Source organism: Leucoraja erinacea, chromosome 11 (genome assembly GCF_028641065.1).
Source record: "Leucoraja erinacea ecotype New England chromosome 11, Leri_hhj_1, whole genome shotgun sequence".
In the NCBI taxonomy this organism is placed as follows: Eukaryota; Metazoa; Chordata; class Chondrichthyes; order Rajiformes; family Rajidae; genus Leucoraja; species Leucoraja erinaceus.
In genome coordinates this window covers 55940477-55963605 of record NC_073387.1, presented here as the reverse complement: position 1 = coordinate 55963605, position 23129 = coordinate 55940477, and the positions used below count along the sequence as shown (strand labels likewise).

At 46.1% G+C, this 23129-nt stretch overlaps 1 protein-coding gene across 1 annotated transcript in view; it reads left to right on the top strand.

The window, feature by feature from the left end:
- rars1 (arginyl-tRNA synthetase 1) overlaps positions 1-22914 on the top strand; it is a 44518-nt gene extending 21604 nt beyond the window's left edge. Inside the window, exons 8-15 of the mRNA XM_055643335.1 lie at positions 850-979; positions 3041-3145; positions 5779-5957; positions 7583-7692; positions 9959-10064; positions 13514-13686; positions 18463-18710; positions 22745-22914. Of these exons, the coding sequence (XP_055499310.1) occupies positions 850-979; positions 3041-3145; positions 5779-5957; positions 7583-7692; positions 9959-10064; positions 13514-13686; positions 18463-18710; positions 22745-22854 (1161 nt within the window). The 3' untranslated portion in view covers positions 22855-22914. The remainder of the gene's footprint in view (positions 1-849; positions 980-3040; positions 3146-5778; positions 5958-7582; positions 7693-9958; positions 10065-13513; positions 13687-18462; positions 18711-22744) is intronic.
- The last annotated feature ends 215 nt before the right edge of the window (positions 22915-23129 follow it).

Here is a 23129-nt window from a genome sequence, read left to right as displayed (position 1 = left end):
ACCATTGCACCTTCAAGTAAATGCAGTTTACCTGGTTCTTCCTTACTGGTCAGAACATATAAGTAAATTCAACTCCAATACTAGAGGATGTAATTTGGTAGATTTTTGTCATTGCTTAGATGTAATTTTAAGAATAAGGGGTAAGCCATTTAGAATGGAGATGATTATCAAAGGTTTGGACACGCTAGAGGCAGGAAACATGTTCCCGATGTTGGCAGAGTCCAGAACCAGGGGCCACAGTTTAAGAATAAGGGGTAAGCCATTTAGAACGGAGGTGAGGAAACACTTTTTCACACAGAGAGTTGTGAGTCTTTGGAATTCCCTGCCTCAGAGGGCGGTGGAGGCCAGTTCTCTGGATACTTTCAAGAGAGAGCTAGATAGAGCTCTTAAAGATAGCGGAGTCAGGGGATATGGGGAGAAGACAGGAACGGGGTACTGATTGAGGATGATCAGCCATGATCACATTGAATGGCAGCGCTGGCTCGAAGGGCCGAATGGCCTACTCCTGCACCTATTGTCTATTGTCTATTGTAATTATCATTGTTTTTATCTTCAGGATACTGGATCTGATCACTTGGTTACAACTTTTCATGCCCATTAACATTATAGTAAAACCTTTTACATATTCGCCTGTTTCTAAAACCCTTTAGTAATAAGGAGACCAGAACATCTAACAGTATTCTGTATTGTCTAACCACATTTCTTTACACATCTAAAATATCATATCTGTTTGTCAATCCCTTCCTCCTCAGTTCAATATTAAATCTGAAAACATTTGTTCCTTTATGTCGGCCATTAATTTAGTCTTGTACTTCATTGCAATTGTCAGCAGTTGTCACCTCTCTACAGGAATCCAAAAAAAGATTTGATGAAGAGGAAGCCTTCAAGAAGAGGGCTTACCAGTGCGTGGTAAAACTACAGAACCATGATCCAGATGTTATTAAGGCTTGGAATATGATCTGCGATGTTTCTCGAAAAGGTAAGCCAGAAATCCAGTGAATGATGGAACGGATTTAGTTGAGATTTGGGATTTGTCAAAAAAAAAAAAAGACTAGCCCTGTCCTTTGCTGAACATTTGGTAGAAAAACCTGGTTTGAAAGGGACATGTCTGGTAAAGATATCAAAGGATGAAGTCTGAAGGGAGATGAGTATGGTTTAAGTCCAGAGTAGTCGTAATGAAGTTGGAAGGTTTGAATGGCCTATTTGTGTAACACTGTTTCGCCTCAACTTACGGTGGGGTTACGTTCCGATAAATCCATCGTAAATCGGAAATATCGTAAGTCGAAAATGTGGCTAAGGGGATCAGAGGGTATGGAGAGAAGGCAGGTACGGGATACTGAGTTGGATGATCAGCCATGATCATATTGAATGGCGGTGCAGGCTCGAAGGGCCGAATGGCCTACTCCTGCACCTAATTTCTATGTTTAATTTCTAAGTTTCTAACCTGCCTCAGACAAAGCCAGTTGTCCCGAGATGCAGATGCTGGTAAAATCGAAGGTAGACACAAAATGCTGGAGTAACTCAGTGGGACAGGCGGCATCTGTGGAGAGAAGGAATGGGTTATGTTTCGGGTCGAGACCCTTCTTCAGACTGATGTGGAGATGGGGGAGGGGCGGGAACCCGCCCCTCCCCCACCTCCACATCAGTCTGAAGAAGGGTCTCGACGTCAGTCTCGACGTCAGTCGGAAGAAGGGTCGTCAGGTAGGCATCGTGGCATTTACACAAGCAACCCAGCCACTTCTCTGCCGGAAATGAGAACAAAAGTGGACACAGAGTGCTGGAGTAACTCAGTGTTACAGGCGGCATCTGTGGAGAGAAGGAATGGGTGACGTTTCGGGTCGAGACACTTCTTCAGTCAAAGCCACGCTGACTGACATTCTCCTCCGATTGAGAGCAAATCCTATCACACAGAATCCTCTTCACTAGCTTCCCATCCACTGGCGTGAGGCTCACCGGCCTATAATTTCCTGGGCTATCTCGATTTCCCTTCGGAAATAGAACAGTGCAGCACAAGAACAGGCCCTGTGGCCCACAATGTCTGTGCCGAGCATGATGCCATGACCATCACCTATCTACCGGCACCGGCACATAACCCTCCATTCCCTGCTTATCCATGTGCCTAACCAGGAATCTTTTAAATACCACTAACCTATCTGCTTCAACCACCTCCGAAGCTGCACGTTCCAGGCACTCACCTGCCTCTGTGTAAAAAAAACATTACACCACACATCTCCTTCAAACGTTGCCCCTCCCATCTTAAAGGCTCGTAATGTCCTTACACTTTAAGATCATGGTAAGTCACATTAAACATAACATTTATTTTTGATGGAAAACTCAATCTCAGTCTGAAGAATGGCCTCGACCCATTCCTTCTCTCCATAGATGCTGCCTCACCTGCTGAGTTACTCCAGCATTTCGTGTCTGTCCCAGATTACTTTGCTGTCTTTTCCTTTGGGTATTACACCTGCCTCATTTTTTCTCTGTTGATCATTTATTTCCTTTCTCAGGTCATTTATTTCCTTTCTCAGGTTCAATAGTTATTATTTATACAAGCCTTGCAGGATGACCCTTGATAATGGAATCAAGGGATATGGGGAGAAAGCAGGAACGGGGTACTGATTTTGGATGATCAGCCATGATCATATTGAATGGTGGTGCTGGATCGAAGGGCCGAATGGCCTACTCCTGCACCTATTTTCTATGTTTCTATGACCTATGAGTTGGAATATTCTATTTCCATGTTATATACATCTTAGGGATTGTAACACCCAGTCCTACTAATCAATCTTGTATAGCTGCGACTTACTCTTGAATGTATTTATTCCCCCCCCCCCCCAATCTTAATCTGGTTATGGCTGTCTTCTTCTCCATTCCTTTCCAATTGTTGAATGAATGAATGAATACGTTTATTGGTCAAGTATGTACACATACAAGGAATTTGCCTTGGTGCTCCACTCGCAAGTAACAGCACGACATACAGTAAACCATTAAGATTAAAACATTAAGAAACATTAAAGCATTAATTCTTTTTTTCTTTCAGAATTCCAAAAAATTTATGAGAGACTGGATATAAAACTTATCGAGAGGGGGGAATCGTACTATCAGGACATGATGAATGATGTCGTGAAATCGTTTGAGGAAAAAGGTAAGGAGGCTTTTAAGGGCAGCACGGTGGCGCAGCGGTAGAGTTGCTGCCTGACAGCGCCAGTAGGCCCGGGTTCAATCCCGACTACGGGTGCTGTCTGTACACAGTTTGTACATTCTCCCCGTGACGTCGCGGGCTTTCTCCGGGTGCTCCGGCTTCCTCCCACATTCCAAAGACGTACAGGTTTGTAGGTTAGTTGGCTTGGTATAAGTGTAAATTGTTCCTAGTGTGTGTGTGTGTGTAGGATAGTATTAATGTGCAGGGATCGGTGGTCAGCGCCAACTCGGTGGGCCGAAGGGCCTGTTTCCACGCTGTATCTCGAAACTAAAGTAAAGTAAACTAAACTAATGTGAAGAATATTGAAAATTCTGCATCATTTAAATAAGAACTCCAAATCTTCATGCTTCATGCTTCCATGGCTGAGATGCTGAGCCTGTTCTAAAATATTCCAGATGTTATTTCATGTCACATGTCACTTCCTGTTGTTTTACTTTCCTTGTGGGTTTTAAGAAAGCCAAATTGCAATTTAGTACTGGTTGTAAATGGGAATAAAGTGGACAAATTAATTGACACCAGTACAAAGTCACTGTTTTATGTATTATTCAGCCAAAAGACAATAAACCTCCCCGTTAGTAAGTTAAAGGCTGATAATTCCGTGGAAAATTAAAAATACATTCGATTTGGATAATCAAGAATCATTTCAAGTTATGGCAGCCTAGTTAATTAAATTGGAAAGCTTTGGAATATATTACTTGTTTACATAGACTAAACAATTATACCAGGAAGCGAGCAGGCAAGATCATCTCTGACCCCTCTCACCTTGGCCACAAACTCTTTGAATCACTTCCCTCTGGAAGGCGACTCCGGACTGTCAAAAGCTGCCACAGCCAGACATAAAAACTGTTTTTATCCACGAGTAGTTGCTCTACTCAGCAGCCAAAAAATTGTAGCCTCCCTTTGATCTGGTATTTTGTTGGTTCGCATGCTTGATCAATGTTGTTTTATCATTAATGTTTTATTATTATTATTAATGTTTAATGTTTTCTGCGTAAATGACACTGTATGTCATGTTCCCCAATCCGACCTCTCTGTCCTGGGTCTCCTCCATGGCCAGAGCGAGCCACACCGGAAATTGGAGGAACAGCGCCTCATATTCCGCTTGGGGAGTCTGCATCCTGCGGGCATGAATATCAAATTCTCCCAATTTTGTTAGCCCTTGCTGTCTCCTCCCCTTCCTCAGCCCTCGGGCTGTCTCCTCCCATCCCTCAGCCCTCGGGCTCCTCCTCCTCCTTTTTCCTTTCTTCTCCCCGCCACCCCCCATCAGTCTGAAGAAGGGTTTTGGCCCGAAACGTTGCCTATTTCCTTTTGGAAATAGGTAACGTTTCGGGCCGAAATCCTTTTGGAAATAGGTAACGTTTCGGGCCGAAACCCTTGAAGGGTTTCGGCCCGAAACGTTGCCTATTTCCTTCGCTCCATAGATGCTGCTGCACCCGCTGAGTTTCTCCAGCACTTTTGTGTCCCTTCGATTTTCCAGCATCTGCAGTTCCTGTCATGTTGTTACTTGTGGGCGGAGCACCAAGGCAAATTCCTTGTATGTGAATGCTTGGCCAATAAACTTACTTACTTACTTAATAAATTGGTGACAGTAAAGATACAATACTGTCAAGTCAAGGCGTAGCCTCGCAACTGGTACCATGTAGTCCAGTTCAACCTGTGGGACATGCTCATCCTTCATGGACAGTCTGCTTTGGCGGGCCAGGCGAACGAGATCTTTATCAACCAACGGCTGGAAAGGCAACGCAGCGAAGCACTGTGGAATGTGATGAGCTAGTCTGAGCACTAAAGATACATGGCCACTTACTGCAGCCAAGAAGGTCACTGGACTCTGAGTTCTGCGGCCGAGAGGGTGGGGTTGTTATAGTGCAACGGCTTCTAAGATTGTTAAGGGCTTGGACACTCTAGAGGCAGGAACCATGTTCCCGATGTTGGGGAAGTCCAGAACCAGGGGCCACAGTTTAAGAATAAGGGGTAAGCCATTTAGAATGGAGACGAGGAAACACATTTTCTCACAGAGAGTGGTGAGTCTGTGGAATTCTCTGCCTCAGAGGGCGGTGGAGGCCGGTTCTCTGGATGCTTTCAAGAGAGAGCTAGATAGGGCTCTTAAAAATAGCGGAGTCAGGGGAAATGGGGAGAAGGCAGAAACGGGGTACTGATTGTGGATGATCAGCCATGATCACATTGAATGGCGGTGCTGGCTCGAAGGGCCGAATGGCCTACTCCTGCACCTATTGCCTATTGTCTATTCTCCACCGTAAACTCATTCACGCGCAGGTTTTTGTGCCGCCCTCTAACCACCATCATCCTTACCGACAGGCTGCCACCATAGATAGAAGAATTCACATCACACTAAAAACTCAACTGCACCCTAACATGAGATTTTGTGTACACCTTTTAGTACTCTGTTATTGATAGGCAGTTGAATGTATAAAATAAATATGCAAAGAGCCATTCTGCACTGCTTTATTATCGATGTATCATTTGGCTGAAGAAGTGGTTGTAATCGGTGGGTTTTATTTCCTATTGTCACAATTTCCAGCTGAGTAATGCCAGGGTTGCATAATTCTCTCCGATAGGTTTGGCCCAACTTGATGAAGGGCGGAAGATTGTTTTTCCACCAGGCTGCTCGGTGCCGCTGACAATAGTAAAGTCGGACGGAGGATACACCTACGATACGTCAGACTTGGCCGCTCTTCGACATAGGATCTTCGAAGAGAAGGCTGATATCATTATCTATGTTGTGGATAATGGGCAGGTGGGTTCAACGTCAAAATGTTCTACCTTCATCCCCCAGACCAATAAAATATTTTACATACCTTTTCACCATTCACTGTGCATTTTACCTTTGTTAGTTTAGTTTAGAGATTCAGCGCGGAAACATAGAAACATAGAAAATAGATGCAGGAGGAGGCCATTCGGCCCTTCGAGCCAGCACCGCCATTCACTGTGATCATGGCTGATCGTCCCCAATCAATAACCCGTGCCTGCCTTCTCCCCATATCCCTTGATTCCACTAGCCCCTAGAGCTCTATCTAACTCTCTCTTCAATCCAACCAGTGATTTGGCCTCCACTGCCCTTTGGCCCACCAAGTCCGCACCGACCAGCGATCCCCGCCCATTAACACTCTCCTACACACACCAGGGACAATTTACAATTTTACCAAGACCATTATCCTGTACGTCTTCGGTGTGTGGGAGGAAACCGAAGATCCCGGAGAAAACCCGCGCAGTCACGGGGAGAATGTACAAACTGTACAGGCAGCACCCGTAGACGGGATCGAACCCGGGTCTCTGGCGCTGAAGGTGGCAACTCCTCCGCTGCGCCACCGTGCCGCGCTGTTACTTTGGAAGAAATCTGCTGATTAGAATTATTCATGACTGATAGAAACACAGCACCCACTTCCACACTGCTCATTAGTTCCATGTACCAAAAGCGGAACCAGTTACATTTTCTAACATTAAAAAATATTTCCAATCGATCTCAAAACTAATAATTATGAATTCTCAGATGATTCTCAGGCATGTGTTAAAATGTCATTTGTCCAGGAACTTAAAATTTACATTGAGGTATTGTAAGTTGTTGCACCAATTGCTGCTGTCAACCTGTGGTTTGTGAACTGTGCTGCTTCTGTAGTGAGCCCCATGGGTGCTGTCTGTACGGAGTTTGTACGTTTTCCCCGTGACCGTGTGGGTTTCCTCCCACACTCCAAAGACGTACAGGTTGGTAGGTTAATTGGCTTTGGTAAAAATTGTAAATGATCCCTCGTGTGTGGGATAGTGTTAAGGGCCTGTCCCACGAGCACGCGACTCCAAGCGGCAAGCGCGACCTAACGTGGTCGCTTGAGCCGTACGGCCTCGCGGGGCCGGTCCCACTTCGATCGCCCGAGCCGTATAGAGTTGTGCGAAGTTGGTCCCAACATCGCGCGGGGCTCTGAAAAACTGACCGTGTTCAAAAATTCCGCGCGGCAGCGGCCTGCCGGCCCGCAGCCACCTCGATGCCATACTCAGCGTCTTGACGCCGTATGTTACGCGCGAACTTCCAGCGGACTTCGCTCGAACTTCACGTCACTCGCTCGACCTCCGCGCGGCCCCCTCTTCCGGTTTGGTCGCGCTCGCCGCTTGCAGGCGCATGCTGGTGGGGCCGGCCCTGTACGGGGATCACTCGACCTCCGCACGTCCCCCGCTTCTGGATTGGCCGCGCTTGCCGCATAGACAGGCCCTTAAGTCTACGAGGATCGCTGGTCGGCGCGGACTCAGCGGGCCGAGGGGCCTATTTCGATGCTGTATCTCTAAAGTTTCTCATTGCGTCAACATTGTAGATTGTGTGAATTCCTACCTTAGTCTAATCTTGGATCACGTTTTTGTTCCCTTCCACACCAGAGTGTCCATTTCCAGACGATCTTTGCAGCAGCACAGATGATTGGTTGGTATGACCCTAAGGAGATCAGAGTGGAACATACCGGATTTGGTGTGGTATTAGGTGAAGATAAGTAAGTCGTCTTACTCCAGATTTCAATCATCTTCCTCTGCGTATAATTGATTGTGACTTTCATAATTCTTTGTGTCATCCTAAAATTTTCAAATGGTATTTAGTGGTACTATCAAAATAAGTGGGGTTACATTCATACTCCCCTTGTTTAAGAAAGAACTGCAGATGCTGGAGAAATCGAAGGTAGACAAAAATGCTGGAGAAACTCAGTGGGTGAGGCAGCATCAATGGAGTGAAGGAATAGGTCCATAGATGCTAATCCGTCGCTCCATAGATGCTGCCTCACCCACTGAGTTTCTAAGGAAGGGTCTCGACCCGAAAACCTTCTGAAGAAGGGTCTCGACCCGAAACGTCACCTATTCCTTCGCTCCAAAGATGCTGCCTCACCCACTGAGTTTCTAAAGAAGGGTCTCGACCCGAAATCCTTCTGAAGAAGAGTCTCGACCCGAAACGTCAAGTTTAACCTGCATGTTCTACAATTAAGGATAAAGTTCAGGTTTAGTTCAATATTGTGACGTGTACCGAGGTACAGTGAAGTGGCTTGTACACTCTGGATTATGTGTGACAGTGGGAATTTGTCAAGGAATCGTCATGTCTGACTAGCAATTTATTTGGAATTAAGGTGAAGAAATGCTGAGGGCAGTTTGTTTTATTGTTCTGGATGTTTGGCAAGACCCCTCAGATGGCAGAGGCGCAGCTGTAGAGTTGTTGCCTCACAGCGAATACAGCGCCGGAGACCCGAGTTCGATCCTGACTCCACGTCCTGTCTGTACGGAGTTTGTACGTTCTCCCCGTGACCTGCGTGGGTTTTCTCCGAGATCTCCGGTTTCCTCCCACACTCCAAAGACGTGCATGTTTGTAGGTTAATTATCTTGGTAAATGTTAAAAAAATTGCCCCTAGTAGGTTAATGTGCGGGGATCGGTAGTCAGCGCGGACCCGGTGGGCTGAAGGGCCTGTTTCAGCGCTGTAGCTCTAAACTAAAAATCTAAGCTAAATAAACTGGAATGGACAATGAAGCATAGAGGGGGCTAGAGGGTGCATGCATCTCCCGGTGGGAGAGGTTACCATTGGATTCTGACCAGGGTAAATTTCACTGTTGCTGTTGAGGACCAAGTGCAGGCAGGTGGGACTAGTGTGGATAGAGCATGTTGGTCGGTGTGGGCAAGGTGGGCAGAAGGGCCTGTTTCCACGGGAAATGGAGTCTGAAGAAAGGTCTCGACCCGAAACATCACCCATTCCTTCTATCCAGAGATGCTGCCTGTCCCGGGTTTTGTGACGAGGATGTCAGAACGAGAACAGCATTTAAATCCCAATCATCATTTATAAAATTCACCCTGATCCCTGGCATATTAGGGTTAGACACAAAGTGCTGGTGTAATTCAACGGGTCAGGCAGTATTTCAGGAGAAAAAGAATGGGTGATGTTTCGGGCCGGGACCCTCCTTCAGTCGTGACCCGAAACGTAACCCAGCCTTATTCTCCAGAGATGCTGCCTGACCCGCTGAGTTGCTCCAGCACCTTGTGTCTATCTTCAGCATACGCCAGCATCTGTAGTTCCTTTCTACGCGTTAGGGTCCTCACAAGCTTCTTTAATCTGAGAAGTTTGAAGTAAGTTTGAAGGAGCCCGGAGTGCTGGACCTGCTGCACCAACATCATGGAGCTGCGGTTTGCAGAGCTCCCAACGCGGGCGGCGCTGACTAACAACGCGGGGTCCTGTGACTCTGCCCGGCTCGACCTGCGGACTCGGGAGCTGCAGACTCCGGCAGCGGGAGACGGCTGATCAGGAGGTCCGGGCCGCTGAGGAGGAGGCTGCTCTCCGTCGGGGTTCGGCGTCGGCGTTCCACCAGCCCGGCGTGAGGGCCTGAACATCGGGCCACCCGGGGCGGCGACTGCGGGTGCTTGGAAGGCCCCGTCCACGGATGAACACGGAGGGGAGGCTGGCTGGACTATGGTGCCGTCCTCACCTTGGTGCCATTTATGTTATGTTGTGTCGTGGACTTCTGTATTTGTGCTTTTTTTTAAATTTTAATTCAATTTCAATTTTATTTTTAATGTTTTATTATTTATTTATTATTTATTTTTATAATTTCTTTGTGATTTTTTTTAATGATACTGCCTGTAAGGAAAATTCATTTCGTTGTCTCAAATTGAGACAATGACAATAAATTGAACATAAAAAAAAAAAAAAAAATGTTTTAAATAACAATTGAATCGTATTCTAAAGCTAAATTCTTGCAACAGCAATCTATTTTCATGTTTTCTTCCAGAAAGAAGTTCAAAACTAGATCCGGTGAAACTGTGAGACTAGCGGACCTGTTGGACGAGGGTCTGAAAAGATCAATGGATAAACTGTTGGAAAAAGAACGAGAGAAGGTAATGGCTTTAACGGCCTGTCACACTTGGCGATTTTTTTTGGCGACTGCCGGCGTCACATCAGTGTCGCCAAAATATTTTGACCGTTTCAAAAATGCGGGCAAATGCTCCGTGACACAATCCTGAGTTTATTGTTCTTAACCAGAAATGTTGGGGATTAATCATTTCAAAATCTTGAGCAAAACACACAGCGCTGGAGTACACAGCGGGGTCAGGCAGCATCCGTGGAAGGATATGTAAATGTCTCAAGGTTTTTACTGGAAGTGTAGTTTGACAAAACATAGAAACATAGAAAATAGGTGCAGGAGTAGGCCATTCGGCCCTTCGAGCCTGCACCGCCATTCAATATGATCATGGCTGATCATCCGACTCAGTATCCTGTACCTGCCTTCTCTCCATACCCCCTGATCCCTTTAGCCACAAGGGCCACATCTAACTCCTTCTTAAATGTAGCCAATGAACTGGCCTCAACTACCTTCTGCGGCAGAGAATTCCAGAGATTCACCACTCTCTGTGTGAAAAATGTTTTCCTCATCTCGGTCCTAAAAGATTTCCCCCTTATCCTTAAACTGTGACCCCTTGTTCTGGACTTCCTCAACATCGGGAACAATCTTCCTGCATCTAGCCTGTTCAACCCCTTAAGAATTTTGTAAGTTCCTATAAGATCCCCCCTTAATCTTCTAAATTCTAGCGAGTACAAACTTAGTCTATCCAGTCTTTCTTCATATGAAAGTCCTGACATCCCAGGAATCAATCTGGTGAACCTTCTCTGTACTCCCTCTATGGCAAGAATGTCCTTCCTCAGATTAGGAGACCAAAACTGTACGCAATACTCTAGGTGTGGTCTCACCAAGACCCTGTACAACTGCAGTAGAACCTCCCTGCTCCTATACTCAAATCCTTTTGCAATGAATGCTAACATACCATTCGCCTTCTTCACTGCCTGCTGCACATGCATGCCTACTTTTAATGACTGGTGTACCATGACACCCAGGTCTCATTGCATCTCCCCCTTTCCTAATCGGCCACCATTCAGATAATAGTCTACTTTCCCCAAAGTGGATAACCTCACATTTATCCACATTATACTGCATCTGCCATGCATTTGCCCCCTCACCCAGCCTATCCAAGTCACCTTGCAGCCTCCTAGCATCCTCCACACAGCTAACACTGCCCCCAAGCTTTGGGCTACAAAAAGTAGTAAACACTGCCCAGTCCATCATCGGCTCTGACCTCCCTACCATCGAAGGGATCTATCGCAGTCGCTGCCTCAAAAAGGCTGGCAACATCATCAAAGACCCACACCATCCTGGCCACGCACTCATCTCCCTGCTACCTACAGGTAAAAGGTACAGGAGCCTGAAGACTGCAACGTCCAGGTTCAGAAATAGCTACTCCCCCACAGCCATCAGGCTATTGAACTCAACTCAAACAAAACTCTGAACATTAATAGCGCATTATCTGTTTATTTGAACTTTATCTGTTTTATTCATTCATGTGTGTGTATATTTATACAATGGTATATGGACACACTGATCTGTTCTGTAGTCATGCCTACTATGTTCTGTTGTGCTGAAGCAAAGCAAGAATTTCATTGTCCTATCTGGAACACATGACAATAAACTCTCTTGAATCTTGATTTACAAAAACTGGGGGGGGGGGGAAAGGTAATCGTTGCGAGCTTTCTCATGGCCTCACCTGGTCCACATGCTTTCTCTTTCTCCAACGTCACTATTTCAGAGGTAGACTAGTATCTGCTTCAAACTTCCAAACTCATGCTTCTCTTGATTATACTTCCTGTAAGGATTCCATTGCATTTTCCCCATTTCTGTCCCCATCGGAACAAATCACAGCCGGCACCGATGGCCAAGGAAATGCGGAGCCCACAATGGTCTGTTGTTGCTCATGGAGGAGGTGATAATGAGGGGATATGACTAGGCTGGAGGAAGAACGGAAATAGAGGATATGCAAACGTTGCTTGAAATTAAAGAGATCAATATTCGTACCGCTGGGTTGGAAGCTGCCCAAGTGAAATATGAGGTGCTGTTCCTCCAATTTGCGTGTGGCCTCACTCTGACAGTGGAGGAGGCTCAGGACGGAAAGGTCAGTGTGGGAATGGGAGGGGGAGTTAAAATGGAGAGATGCTGTCCGACCTGCTCCAGCACTGTCTTTTTATATTGGCGGCGCGACTCACCCGTTGCAGCGGCCCCTACAGCCTGCCTGTCTTTTTTTTATTTTTTGTCTAGTTAAATGTAGTGTTTGGTGTTTTTTAATAGTATTTTTAAATGTGTAAATGTGGGGGGCAGGGGGGGGGGGCGGAGGGGGAAACTGTTTAAATCTCTTCCCTGTCCGGGAGACCCGACTTTTTCCCTGTCGGGTCTCGGCTGTCGTTGGGGCCTAGCACCGTGGAGCGACCTCCAGCCTGAACGACCCGGGGGCTCGGGAGACTGCGGAGCTGCGGAGCTGCGGACTCACCATCGTGGGGCTGGCCGGCCTCGGAGCGTGGGGAGCGGTGGTGACTCGCTGCTGCGACTCGACTCCTGGGGCTCGGAGGCTCCAGCAACGCAGCCGCAGGTCCGGTGGACTGGGACATCGGGAGCTCACGGGTCTGGGAGGAGAGAGAGAGACCGCTTCCCGGAGCTCCCGCAACGCGACTTCTCCAGCCGGTGTCACGGGGTTGGAACAACCCGGACCGGGACCGTACATCACCCGGCACGGCTTCATGGCCGTGGGACTCACCATCGCCCGTGGGGGTTCCAACCTTGGACTTCAGACCGGGAGCGGGGCCGTAAATCGCCCCGCGCGGCCTAAAATGGCCGTGGGACTCATCATCGCCCGCCTGGGGCTTGAACATCGGGAGAGACACGGAGAACAGGGGAGAGAAAAGACTTGCCTTCCATCACAGTGGCTTCACTGTGATGGATGTTTGTGTGGATTTAATTATGTGTATGTCTGTAAGACAGTGTCTTTGTTTGTATGGCTGTGGAAACAACATTTCGTTTGAGTCTCACTGGGGCTCAAATGATAATAAATTTGTATTGTATTGTATTGTATTGTATTTATGAAGATAGACACAGAAAGCCGGGTCCGGCAGCATCTCTGGAGAAAAGGAATAGGTGATGTTTCGGGGCAAGACCCTTCTTCAGACTTGAGAGTCAGGGGAGAGGGAAACGAGAAATATAGACGGTGATGTAGAGAGAGATATAGAACAAGTGAAATAAAGATATGCAAAAGAGTAACAATGATAAAGGAAACGGGCCATTGTTAGCTGTGGGCATGGAGAGAATGAATTAAACCAGCATCTGCAGTCCCTTCCTACACATCTTTTTAAGAACTGACCACAATGTCTCCATCATCTTATGTGGTTTTGCTATGTAATAAAAATGTTTCCTGCTGCTCTTACCAAGACTGCAATTTGAAATATTTTTGTTTTTAATGTCCGTTCCTAGGTTTTGACCCCTGAGGAGCTGAACGCCGCGAAAGAGGCGGTGGCATTTGGGTGCATTAAGTACGCTGACCTTTCACACAACAGGACCAATGATTATGTCTTTTCCTTCGACAAGATGCTGGATGATCGGGGGAACACTGCCGCCTATTTACTGTACGCCCTCACCAGAATCAGGTGCGGCCCCTTTGGGGAAAACTTGCCCCTTATAGGAATCAGTTTCATTTAGCTTTGTTTATTATTGTCACGTGTACGAAGGTACAGTGAAATGCTTTTCTGTCTTGCTATCCGGTCAAAGAAAAGACTATTCATGATTACAATCAAGCTGTCCGCAGTGCACTGATACAGAATAAAGGGTGCAACATTTAGTGCAAGATATAGTTCAACGGTCTCCAATGAGGTCAGGACCGCACTCTAGTTGGTGAGAGGACGGTTCAGTTGCTTCATGACAGCTGGGAAGGAAAGGGCCTGTCCCGCTTGGGCGTCATTTGCGCGTAATTTACGCGACATCATTTACGCGTCGTGACATGCGCTTCGTGCCGCAGACGCGATGAGTGCGTGGTGCCATCTGCGTGGCGCGCAATTGACGCCCAAGTGGGACAGACCCTGAACCGTCCCCGAATCTGGAGGTGTGCGTTTTTAAACTTCTGTGCCTCTTGCCTGATGGGAGAAGGGAGAAGGGGGAGTGACCCATTTGTAATGGTTGCAAGCATGTTAGTCTAGGTCCTCACTTTGTTTAAATGCCCATTGCGTGAAGCAATCCAATGAAATAGCAGTTGTGTTTTTATACAGTCTCGTATTACAACAATATGTCCTTGTTAGCAAACTGTTAGAAGTTCCTGGCACTGTTAAAATCACAGTGCTTCTGGGGCAGGAAAAACAAGATAAAATCCATGTGTTTCTCAGGGAAAGGTTGCTGTCTAACACAACATTGCAACTAGAGGTCATAGCTTTTAGGTGAGACAGGCAACATTTAAAGAGGTGTACAGGGTAAGTTATATTTTACACATAGAGTGATAGGTACCTGGAATGTGCACCTTTTGGTGGTGGTGGGTGCAGATAAAATAGTGGGCATTTAAAAGGCTTTTGGATATGCAGGGATTGGAGGGATACAGATCACGTGCAGGCAGAGGAGATTAGTTCAACTTGGCATCACCCTTTTCAATTGCCTCAATGCATATTGATACCAACTACTTCTTGTCTATTGTCTGGAGAAACTCAGCGGGTGAGGGAGCATCTATGGAGCGAAGGAATAGGCAAAGATTCGGGTCTCGACCCGAAACGTCACCTATTCCTTCGCTCGATAGATGCTGCCTCACATGCTGAGTTCCTCCAGCTTTTTTGTCTACCTTCGATTTTTCCAGCATCTGCAGTTCTTTGTTAAACAATTCTTTTCTTAAATATTACCTTTTATAATCTATTCTATTTGAACGTAAATAGAAAATAAATTAATGCTATCGGACTAATAGGATTCACCCAATCTTAGACCACCTTGTAATGGGCCTGCCCCACGGTACGAGTTCATCCAAGAGCTCTCCCGAGTTAAAAAAAAAATCAAACGTGGTAAGCACATAGAATGTACGTAGCGGGTACGTCGGAGCTCGGGGACGTCTCTTAGCGGCTCGTAACGCTAATGGCAGGTACTCGGGAAACGCGGGAAGCTCGGGAAGACTCGGGAAGATTTTTCAACATGTTGAAAAATGTCCACGAGAGCCCCGAGTACCTAAGGACGGCCATTACCATAAATCTCCGAGTTCGAATCAGGGCAAACTCGGGAGAACTCTTTGAATGGACTCGTACAGTGGGACAGCCCCTTAACTCTGAACATGAAATATTGTCTGACTGCAATAATTGTGTTCTACAGCTAGAGGGTCCCATTGCACCACATAAGTTATTCTCCATTAGACATTAGAACTCCATATTTAGGTATTACACTTTGCTAAAGTAGTCATACCGTAATCCCCTGAATATTGCCTACTTCAGTTATTTATCTAGCTTTGTCTTGAAGTTGTATTTATGAACTTGGTCAACATTAAAGGATGTGCCTTTGGAAAGGAGATGAGGAATTTCTTTAGTCAGAGGGTGTTGAATCAGTGGAATTCATTGCCACAGACGGCTGTGGAGGCCGAGGCAATATTTATTTTATGGCAGAAATAGGTAGATTCTTGATTAGAACGGGTGTCAGGGTTTATGGGGAAAGGACAGGAGAATGGGGTTAGGAGGGAGAGATAGATGATCTGGTATTTTGTTGGTTCACATGCTTGATCAATGGTGTTTTATCATTAATGTTTTATAATTATTAATGTTTAGTGTTTTCTGAGTCATTCGTAACTGTCACTGTATGTCATGTTGTTACTCGTGGGCGGAGCACCAAGGCAAATTCCTTGTATGTGAATACTTGGCCAATAAACTTACTTACTTACTTACTTACTACATCAGCCATGATTGAATGGTGGTGTAGATTTGATGGTCCGAATAGTCTAATTCTGCTCCTATCAGTTATGGCCTTGTGTTTGCCATAGACAATGTGGGCCAAAGGGCTTATTCCTGTGCTGTATTGTTCCTTATTCCTGAACTTCCTAAGTTCTCCCCGCTTTCATGTAATTCTTGCTATCTAAAAAGTCCATGCTGGCTTGCTGTCAACTTTTATAAGAACCCTAATATTGTTTTATCCTGTTTATTGTCTTTTAAAACCTAAGTACGATTTAGCTGACTATTCTGGCTGCTTGGTTCGTTAATGAGGGCTTTAGATTTGCTGTTGTCCAATGCAGTGATAATTTTACTAACCTGTCAACCAGAGGGAATTGAGACACTAGGAACTGCAGTTGCTGGAATCTTGAGTAAAATACAGAGTGCTGGAGGAACTCAGCGGGTCAGGCAGCATCTGGGGAGAGAATGGACAGGTGACATTTCACGTCAGGTCCCTGCCCTGTTTCAGACTCAATAGGTGACATTTCAGGTCGTGAGAGGGGCGGGATATTGCAACCTTCATGTGGTCCGCCCTGTTTCGACGAATGCAATCGACCCGGCGTGCACAATAAAATTAGATCAAATAGAACAAGTTTCCCAACAACTTTAGGCTGTGCACGCCATACGCAAGAAGAATAAAAAGGTCCAGAGAAAATATTTTTCTTGTTAAACTATCAAATTAACAAAATAATTAAAAAACTCTTGTAGTTTTACCAGCTCTATCAGAGATAGTCCCAGTCTCTTAACTATATCTCAGCAGGAAGTACAATTATAGCTGCGAAGATAGACACAAAATGCTGGAGTAACTCAGCGGGTGAGACAGCATCTCAGGAGAGAAGGAATGGGGACGTTTCGGGTCGAGACCCTTCTTCAAACTGAAGAATTGTACTGCTGATACCAAATTTACCTTCTAAAGGGCCTGTCCCACTTCCACAACCTAATTCACGACCTCTGCCAAGTTTACCCTTGACTCATGTTCGCAGCATGGTCGTAGGAGGTCGTGGGTAGGTCGTAGCAGGTCGTGATGCTAGTCGTAGGTACTCGTGGCATCAAGCAGGTCGGGGCATTTATTCAACATGGTGAAAAATGTCCACGAGTAAAAAAGGGCGTGAATTAGGTCGTGAAAGTGGGACAGGCCCTTAAGTATAAGTCATGGAGATATCGATGTCTTTGACTCCTGTTTTTAGGGTCTTTTTAAATCACTCAGCTAAAATGCAGGTAGCTGTTGATGGTTGGTGCACAGAAGACAGATTACGATAACGGATATGAAACTTGTCAGATTACATATCGGGAAGGAACAGGCTTGGGTTTCCTCCCACGTCCCACACGCACGCCTTTGGCACGTGAGAGGAAAAGTTAATTATTAGGTTAATTGGCCTGTACACTGCAAGGGCCAGGAAGTGAGTGGGTAAGATATATCTGACCCCTCTCACCCTGGCCACAAACTCTTTGAATCACTTCCTTCTGGAAGGCGACTCCGGACTGTCAAAGCTGCCACAGCCAGACATAAAAACAGCTTTTTTCCACGAGTAGTAGCTCTACTCAATAACCAAAAACCTGTAGCCTTCTTTTGCTCTGGTATTTTATTTAATTCACATGTTTAATCGATAATGTTTTATTATTAATGTTTAATGTTTTATGTGTCATTCTTAACTGTCACTGTATGTCATGTTGTCACTTGCGGGCGGAGCACCAAGGCAAATTCCTTCCATGTGAATACTTGGCCAATAAACATTAATTCATTCTAAATTGCCCCCTAATGTGCAGGGAGTGGATGCAAAAGTGAGATAACGTATGATGTTTAAGAAGGAACTGCACATGTTGGAAAATCGAAGATAGAAAAAAATGCTGGAGAAACTCAGCGCGTGAGGCAGCATCTATGGAGCGAAGGAAATAGGCGACGTTTCGGCCCGAAACGTTGCCTATTTCCTTCGCTCCATCGATTCAAGATTCAAGAGAGTTTATTGTCATGTGTCCCTGTATAGGACAATGAAATTCTTGCTTTGCTTCAGCCCAACAGAACATAGTAGGCATGAATACAAAACAGATCAGTGTGTCCATATACCATTATATAAATATATACACACATGAATAAATAAACTGATAAAGTGCAAATAACAGATAATGGGTTATTAATAATCAGAGTTTTGTCTGAGCCTGGTTTAATAGCCTGATGGCTGTGGGGAAGTAGCTATTCCTGAACCTGATCGTTGCAGTCTTCAGGCTCCTGTACCTTCTACCTGAAGGTAGCAGGGAGATGAGTGTGTGGCCAAGATGGTGTGGGTCCTTGGTGATACTGCCAGCCTTTTTGAGGCAGCGACTGCGATAGATGCTGCCGCACCCGCTGAGTTTCACCAGCACTTTTGTCTACCTGGGATAACATGCGACCAGTGTTAAAGGGTGATCTCTGGCCAGCGTGGACTCGGTGGGCCGAAGGGCCTGTTTCCATTCTGCATCTTTCAATCACTCTCGATTTCCTTGCAGGTCCATAACTCGGCTTGCAAAGATCGACGATGCGACTCTGCAGCGAGCGGCTGCGGAAACAACCATGCTGCTGACTCACGACAAAGAGTGGAAGCTGGGGAAATGCGTCCTGCGATTCGCAGAGATCCTGCACAAAATACTGGACGACCTCTACCTGCACACCCTTTGTGACTACCTCTTTGAACTGGCCACAACCTTCACAGAGTTCTACGACAGTTGTTATTGTGTGGAGAAGGACAGACAGACGGGTGAGTCAAACAGTATTCTGCACACAAAGACAATTGACAATAGACAATAGGCAGGAGTAGGCCATTTGGCCCTTCGAGCCAGCACCGCCATTCAATGCGATCATGGCTGATCATCCCCAATCAGTACCCCGTTCCTGCATTCTCTCCATATCCCCTGACTCCGCTATTTTTAAGAGCCCCATCTAGCTCTCTCTTGAAAGCATCCAGAGAACCTGCCTCCACCGCCCTCTGAGGCAGAGAATTCCACAGACTCACCACTCTCTGTGAGAAAAAGTGTTTCCTCGTCTCCGTTCTAAATGGCTTACCCCTTATTCTTAAACTGTGGCCCCTGGTTCAGGACTCCCCCAACATTGGGAACATGTTTCCTGCCTCTAGCGTGTCCAAGCCCTTAACAATCTTATATGTTTCAATGAGATAGCCTCTCATCCTTCTAAACTCCAGTGTCCAAGCCCAGCTGCTCCATTCTCTCAGCATATGACAGTCCCGCCATCCGGAAGATCTCCGGAAAACGCTGGAGAAACTCAGCGGGTCAGACAGTGTCTCTGGAGAAAAAGAATAGGTGATTCCTTTAAAGGTGAATAGGAGTCGGCTTAACTAAAAACTAAACTAAACTAAAGGTGACGTTTTGGGTCGAGGCTCTTCTTCTGAAAAAGGGTCTCGACCCAAAATGTCACCTATTCCTTTTCTCTCCAGAGATGCTGCCTACTCCAGCATTTTGTGTCGATCTTCGGTTTAAACCAGCATCTACAGTTCCTTCCTGCAGCATTCTGCACACCCTTTGATTCTATGCAGGAACGGGGTACTGATTGTGGATGATCAGCCATGATCACATTGAATGGCGGTGCTGGCTCGAAGGGCCGAATGGCCTACTCCTGCACCTATTGTCTATGTTGTCATTTTTTTTAGTTTATTTTGATTGTGGTTAATACCAATTAATACAACAAAATGCCTTTCAAATTGCTGAACAAGCACTTTTGCGACACACCTTTCATATAGTCAAAATCATTAAAAGGTCACTTTTCATCAGAGATCAGTTCTGTTGAAGAAGGGTCTCGACTCGAAACGTCACCCATTCCTTCTCACCAGAGATGCTGCCTGTCCCGCGGGAGTTACTCCAGCATTTTGTGTCTATCTTTGGTTGAAACCAGCACCTGCGGTTCCTTCCTGCACCTTATGGACTGAAGGGCCCGTTCCTATACATTAGTACATTACTGCTCTTGTGTACATTAGTAGACTAGTGCATTGCTGGGATAGGGGAGGGGATGCTTTATACACCAACTTTAGTATTGAATATGGACTGCAAAGGCACTAAACTCAAAAGATAAAAGGGAGAAAAATGTTTGAAGTTGTGAGGTTTTAAGATTTATTTTGAAACAAAGACTGTGGCTTGTTTATTGTGGCTGTGGGATTGTGTCACAGTCATTAGAACTGATCTGCTTGAAGAATGGGCGGGACGGTGGCGCAGCAGTAGAGTTGCTACCTTGCAGCGCCAGAGACCCGGGTTCCAACCAGACTACAGGTGCTGTCTGCACGGAGTTTGCACGTTCCCCCCTGCCGTGGGTTTTCTCCGAGATCTTTGGTCTCCTCCCACACTCCAAAGACGTACAGGTTTGTAGGTTAATTGGCACGAACGTAAAATTGTCCCTAGAGTGTGTGTAGGGTAGTGTTCATGTGCGGGGATTGCTGGTCTGTGCAGACTCAGTGGGCCGAAGGGCCTGTTTCTGCGCTGTATGCAAGTTGACTTGGATAGGTTGGGTGAGTGGGCAAATGCATGGCAGATGCAGTATAATGTGGATAAATGTGAGGTTATCCACTTTGGTGCCAAAAACAGGAAAGTAGATTATTATCTGAATGGTGGCCGATTAGGAAAGGGGGAGATGCAACGAGACCTGGGTGTCATGATACGCCAGTCATTGAAAGAAGGCATTCAGGTGCAGCAGGCAGTGAAGAAGGCGAATGGTTTGTTAGCATTCATAGCAAAAGGATTTGAGTATAGGAGCAGGGAGGTTCTACTGCAGTTGTACAGGGTCTTGGTGAGACCACACCTGGAGTATTGCATACAGTTTTGGTCTCCTAATCTGAGGAAAGACATTCTTGTCATAGAGGGAGTACAGAGAAGGTTCACCAGACTGATTCCTGGGATGTCAGGACTTTCATATGAAGAAAGACTGGATAGACTCGGTTTGTACGCGCTAGAATTTAGAAGATTGAGGGGGGATCTTATAGAAACTTACAAAATTCTTAAGGGGTTGGACAGGCTAGATGCAGGAAGATTGTTCCCGATGTTGGGGAAGTCCAGAACAAGGTGTCACAGTTTAAGGATAAGGGGGAAATCTTTTAGGACCGAGATGAGGAAAACTTTTTTCACACAGAGAGTGGTGAATCTCTGGAATTCTCTGCCACAGAAGGTAGTTGAGGCCACAGTTCATTGGCTATATTTAAGAGGGAGTTAGATGTGGCCCTTGTGGCTAAAGGGATCAGGGGGTATGTAGAGAAGGCAGGTACGGGATACTGAGTTGGATGATCAGCCATGATCATATTGAATGGCGGTGCAGGCTCGAAGTGCCGAATGGCCTACTCCTGCACCTATTTTCTATGTTTCTATGTTTCTATCTCTAAACTAAAATGGCAGAGCTATGACCTTGCCATTGTTTAAATGGCTTCCCAACACACATGGACTTTCAGCCTCTGCTCCTGTCTCTCAGCAATCCGTGGAATGTTGGGAATCCTATCCGGCCAGCATCGACTGCCTGAGATTGCTGATTCTGGGAATTATGTTGCCAGATAATTGGTTCCACTGTAATAGACCATTGTTGCAGGAGCAGGCCTTTCGGCCCTTCCAGCCAGCACCACCATTCACTATGATCATGGGGCTGATCATCCCCAATCAGTACTCCCTTCCTGCCTTCTCCTCATATCCCCTGACTCCGCTATTTTTAAGAGCCAGATCTAGCTCCCTCTTGAAAGCATCCAGAAAACCGGCCTCCGCCGAGGCAGAGATTTCCACAAACTCACCACTCTCTGTGTGGAAAAATTGAACAACTACTGGAAGAGGAGCGTTTTTACAACATTGTCAATATTATTTTCGATAACCAATTGCTTTCGAATTCCAAAGAAATCTCTCACCATTCCAGCCCAGCTTTAACCCTTTGGGTGGTTACCTGATCCCCTTGCTAAAGTCATTTGGGGAGCATAGCTGGTCGCCTGCCCAGTGGAAGCCTTGCTTACAGCTTGAACCATGCAATCGTTCTCTGGGAGGCCAAAGACCAGCAACTGGTGAAGGTAGACACAAAATGCCGGAGTAACTCAGCGGGACAGGCAGCATCTCTGGATAGAAGGAATGGGTGATGTTGCAGGTCAAGACCCTTCTTCAGACTTGCTGGTTGGTGGTAGATTGACTGGTGCCTGGACAATTCCTTCTACCACAATAACTTGGGGAGCATGGTTTCATTCACCTAATTTTAGATTCCAGCAACATTTGGTTTAGTTGATTGTCACATGCACCGACCGAGGTACAGTGAAATACTTTGGTTGCGTGGTAACCAGTTAGTGGAAAGACAACAAATGATTAAGGGAATAACGTGACTAATATTTAGTGCATATTTAGTCCAGGACAAGGGGTCACAGCTTAAGGATAAAGGGGAAATCCTTTAAAACCGAGATGAGAAGAACTTTTTTCACACAGAGAGTGGTGAATCTCTGGAACTCTCTGCCACAGAGGGTAGTTGAGGCCAGTTCATTGGCTATATTTAAGAGGGAGTTAGATGTGGCCCTTGTGGCTAAGGGGATCAGGGGGTACGGAGAGAAGGCAGGTATGGGATACTGAGTTGGATAATCAGCCATGATCATATTGAATGGCGGTGGAGGCTCGAAGGGCCGAATGGCCTACTCCTGCACCTAATTTCTATGTCTATGTTTCTATAACATGAATAACCCTCCGCCCCCCTCCCAAACATTATCAATTGTATTCTAACACTGGTAATAATGTCCAGGTTGCATTTAAATATTTAAAATCGGTGCTCTTTAACTTTCAGGTGAGGTTGTCAAGGTGAACATGTGGCGGATGCTGCTGTGTGAAGCTACTGCTGCTGTCATGGCCAAGGGGTTTGCCATCCTGGGACTGAAGCCCGTGCACAGGATGTAATTCTTCTTACTTTTAACACTTGCACTGCCATAACATCCAATAAAAATCCAATGTGAGGACCATGTGGTTGTTTGTAAGTATCTCAACTCCGTAAAATTCTCACACCCAAAATACTTTGTAAAATACCTCCAAGATGAACGGTGGTGAATCTGTGGCACTCATTGCCGCAGGAAGCTGTGGAGGCCAAGTCGGTGGATCTTCTTCTTGCGTATGGCATGCACAGCCTAAAGTTGTAGGACAACTTGTTCTATTTGATCTTATTTGCTTGTGCACGT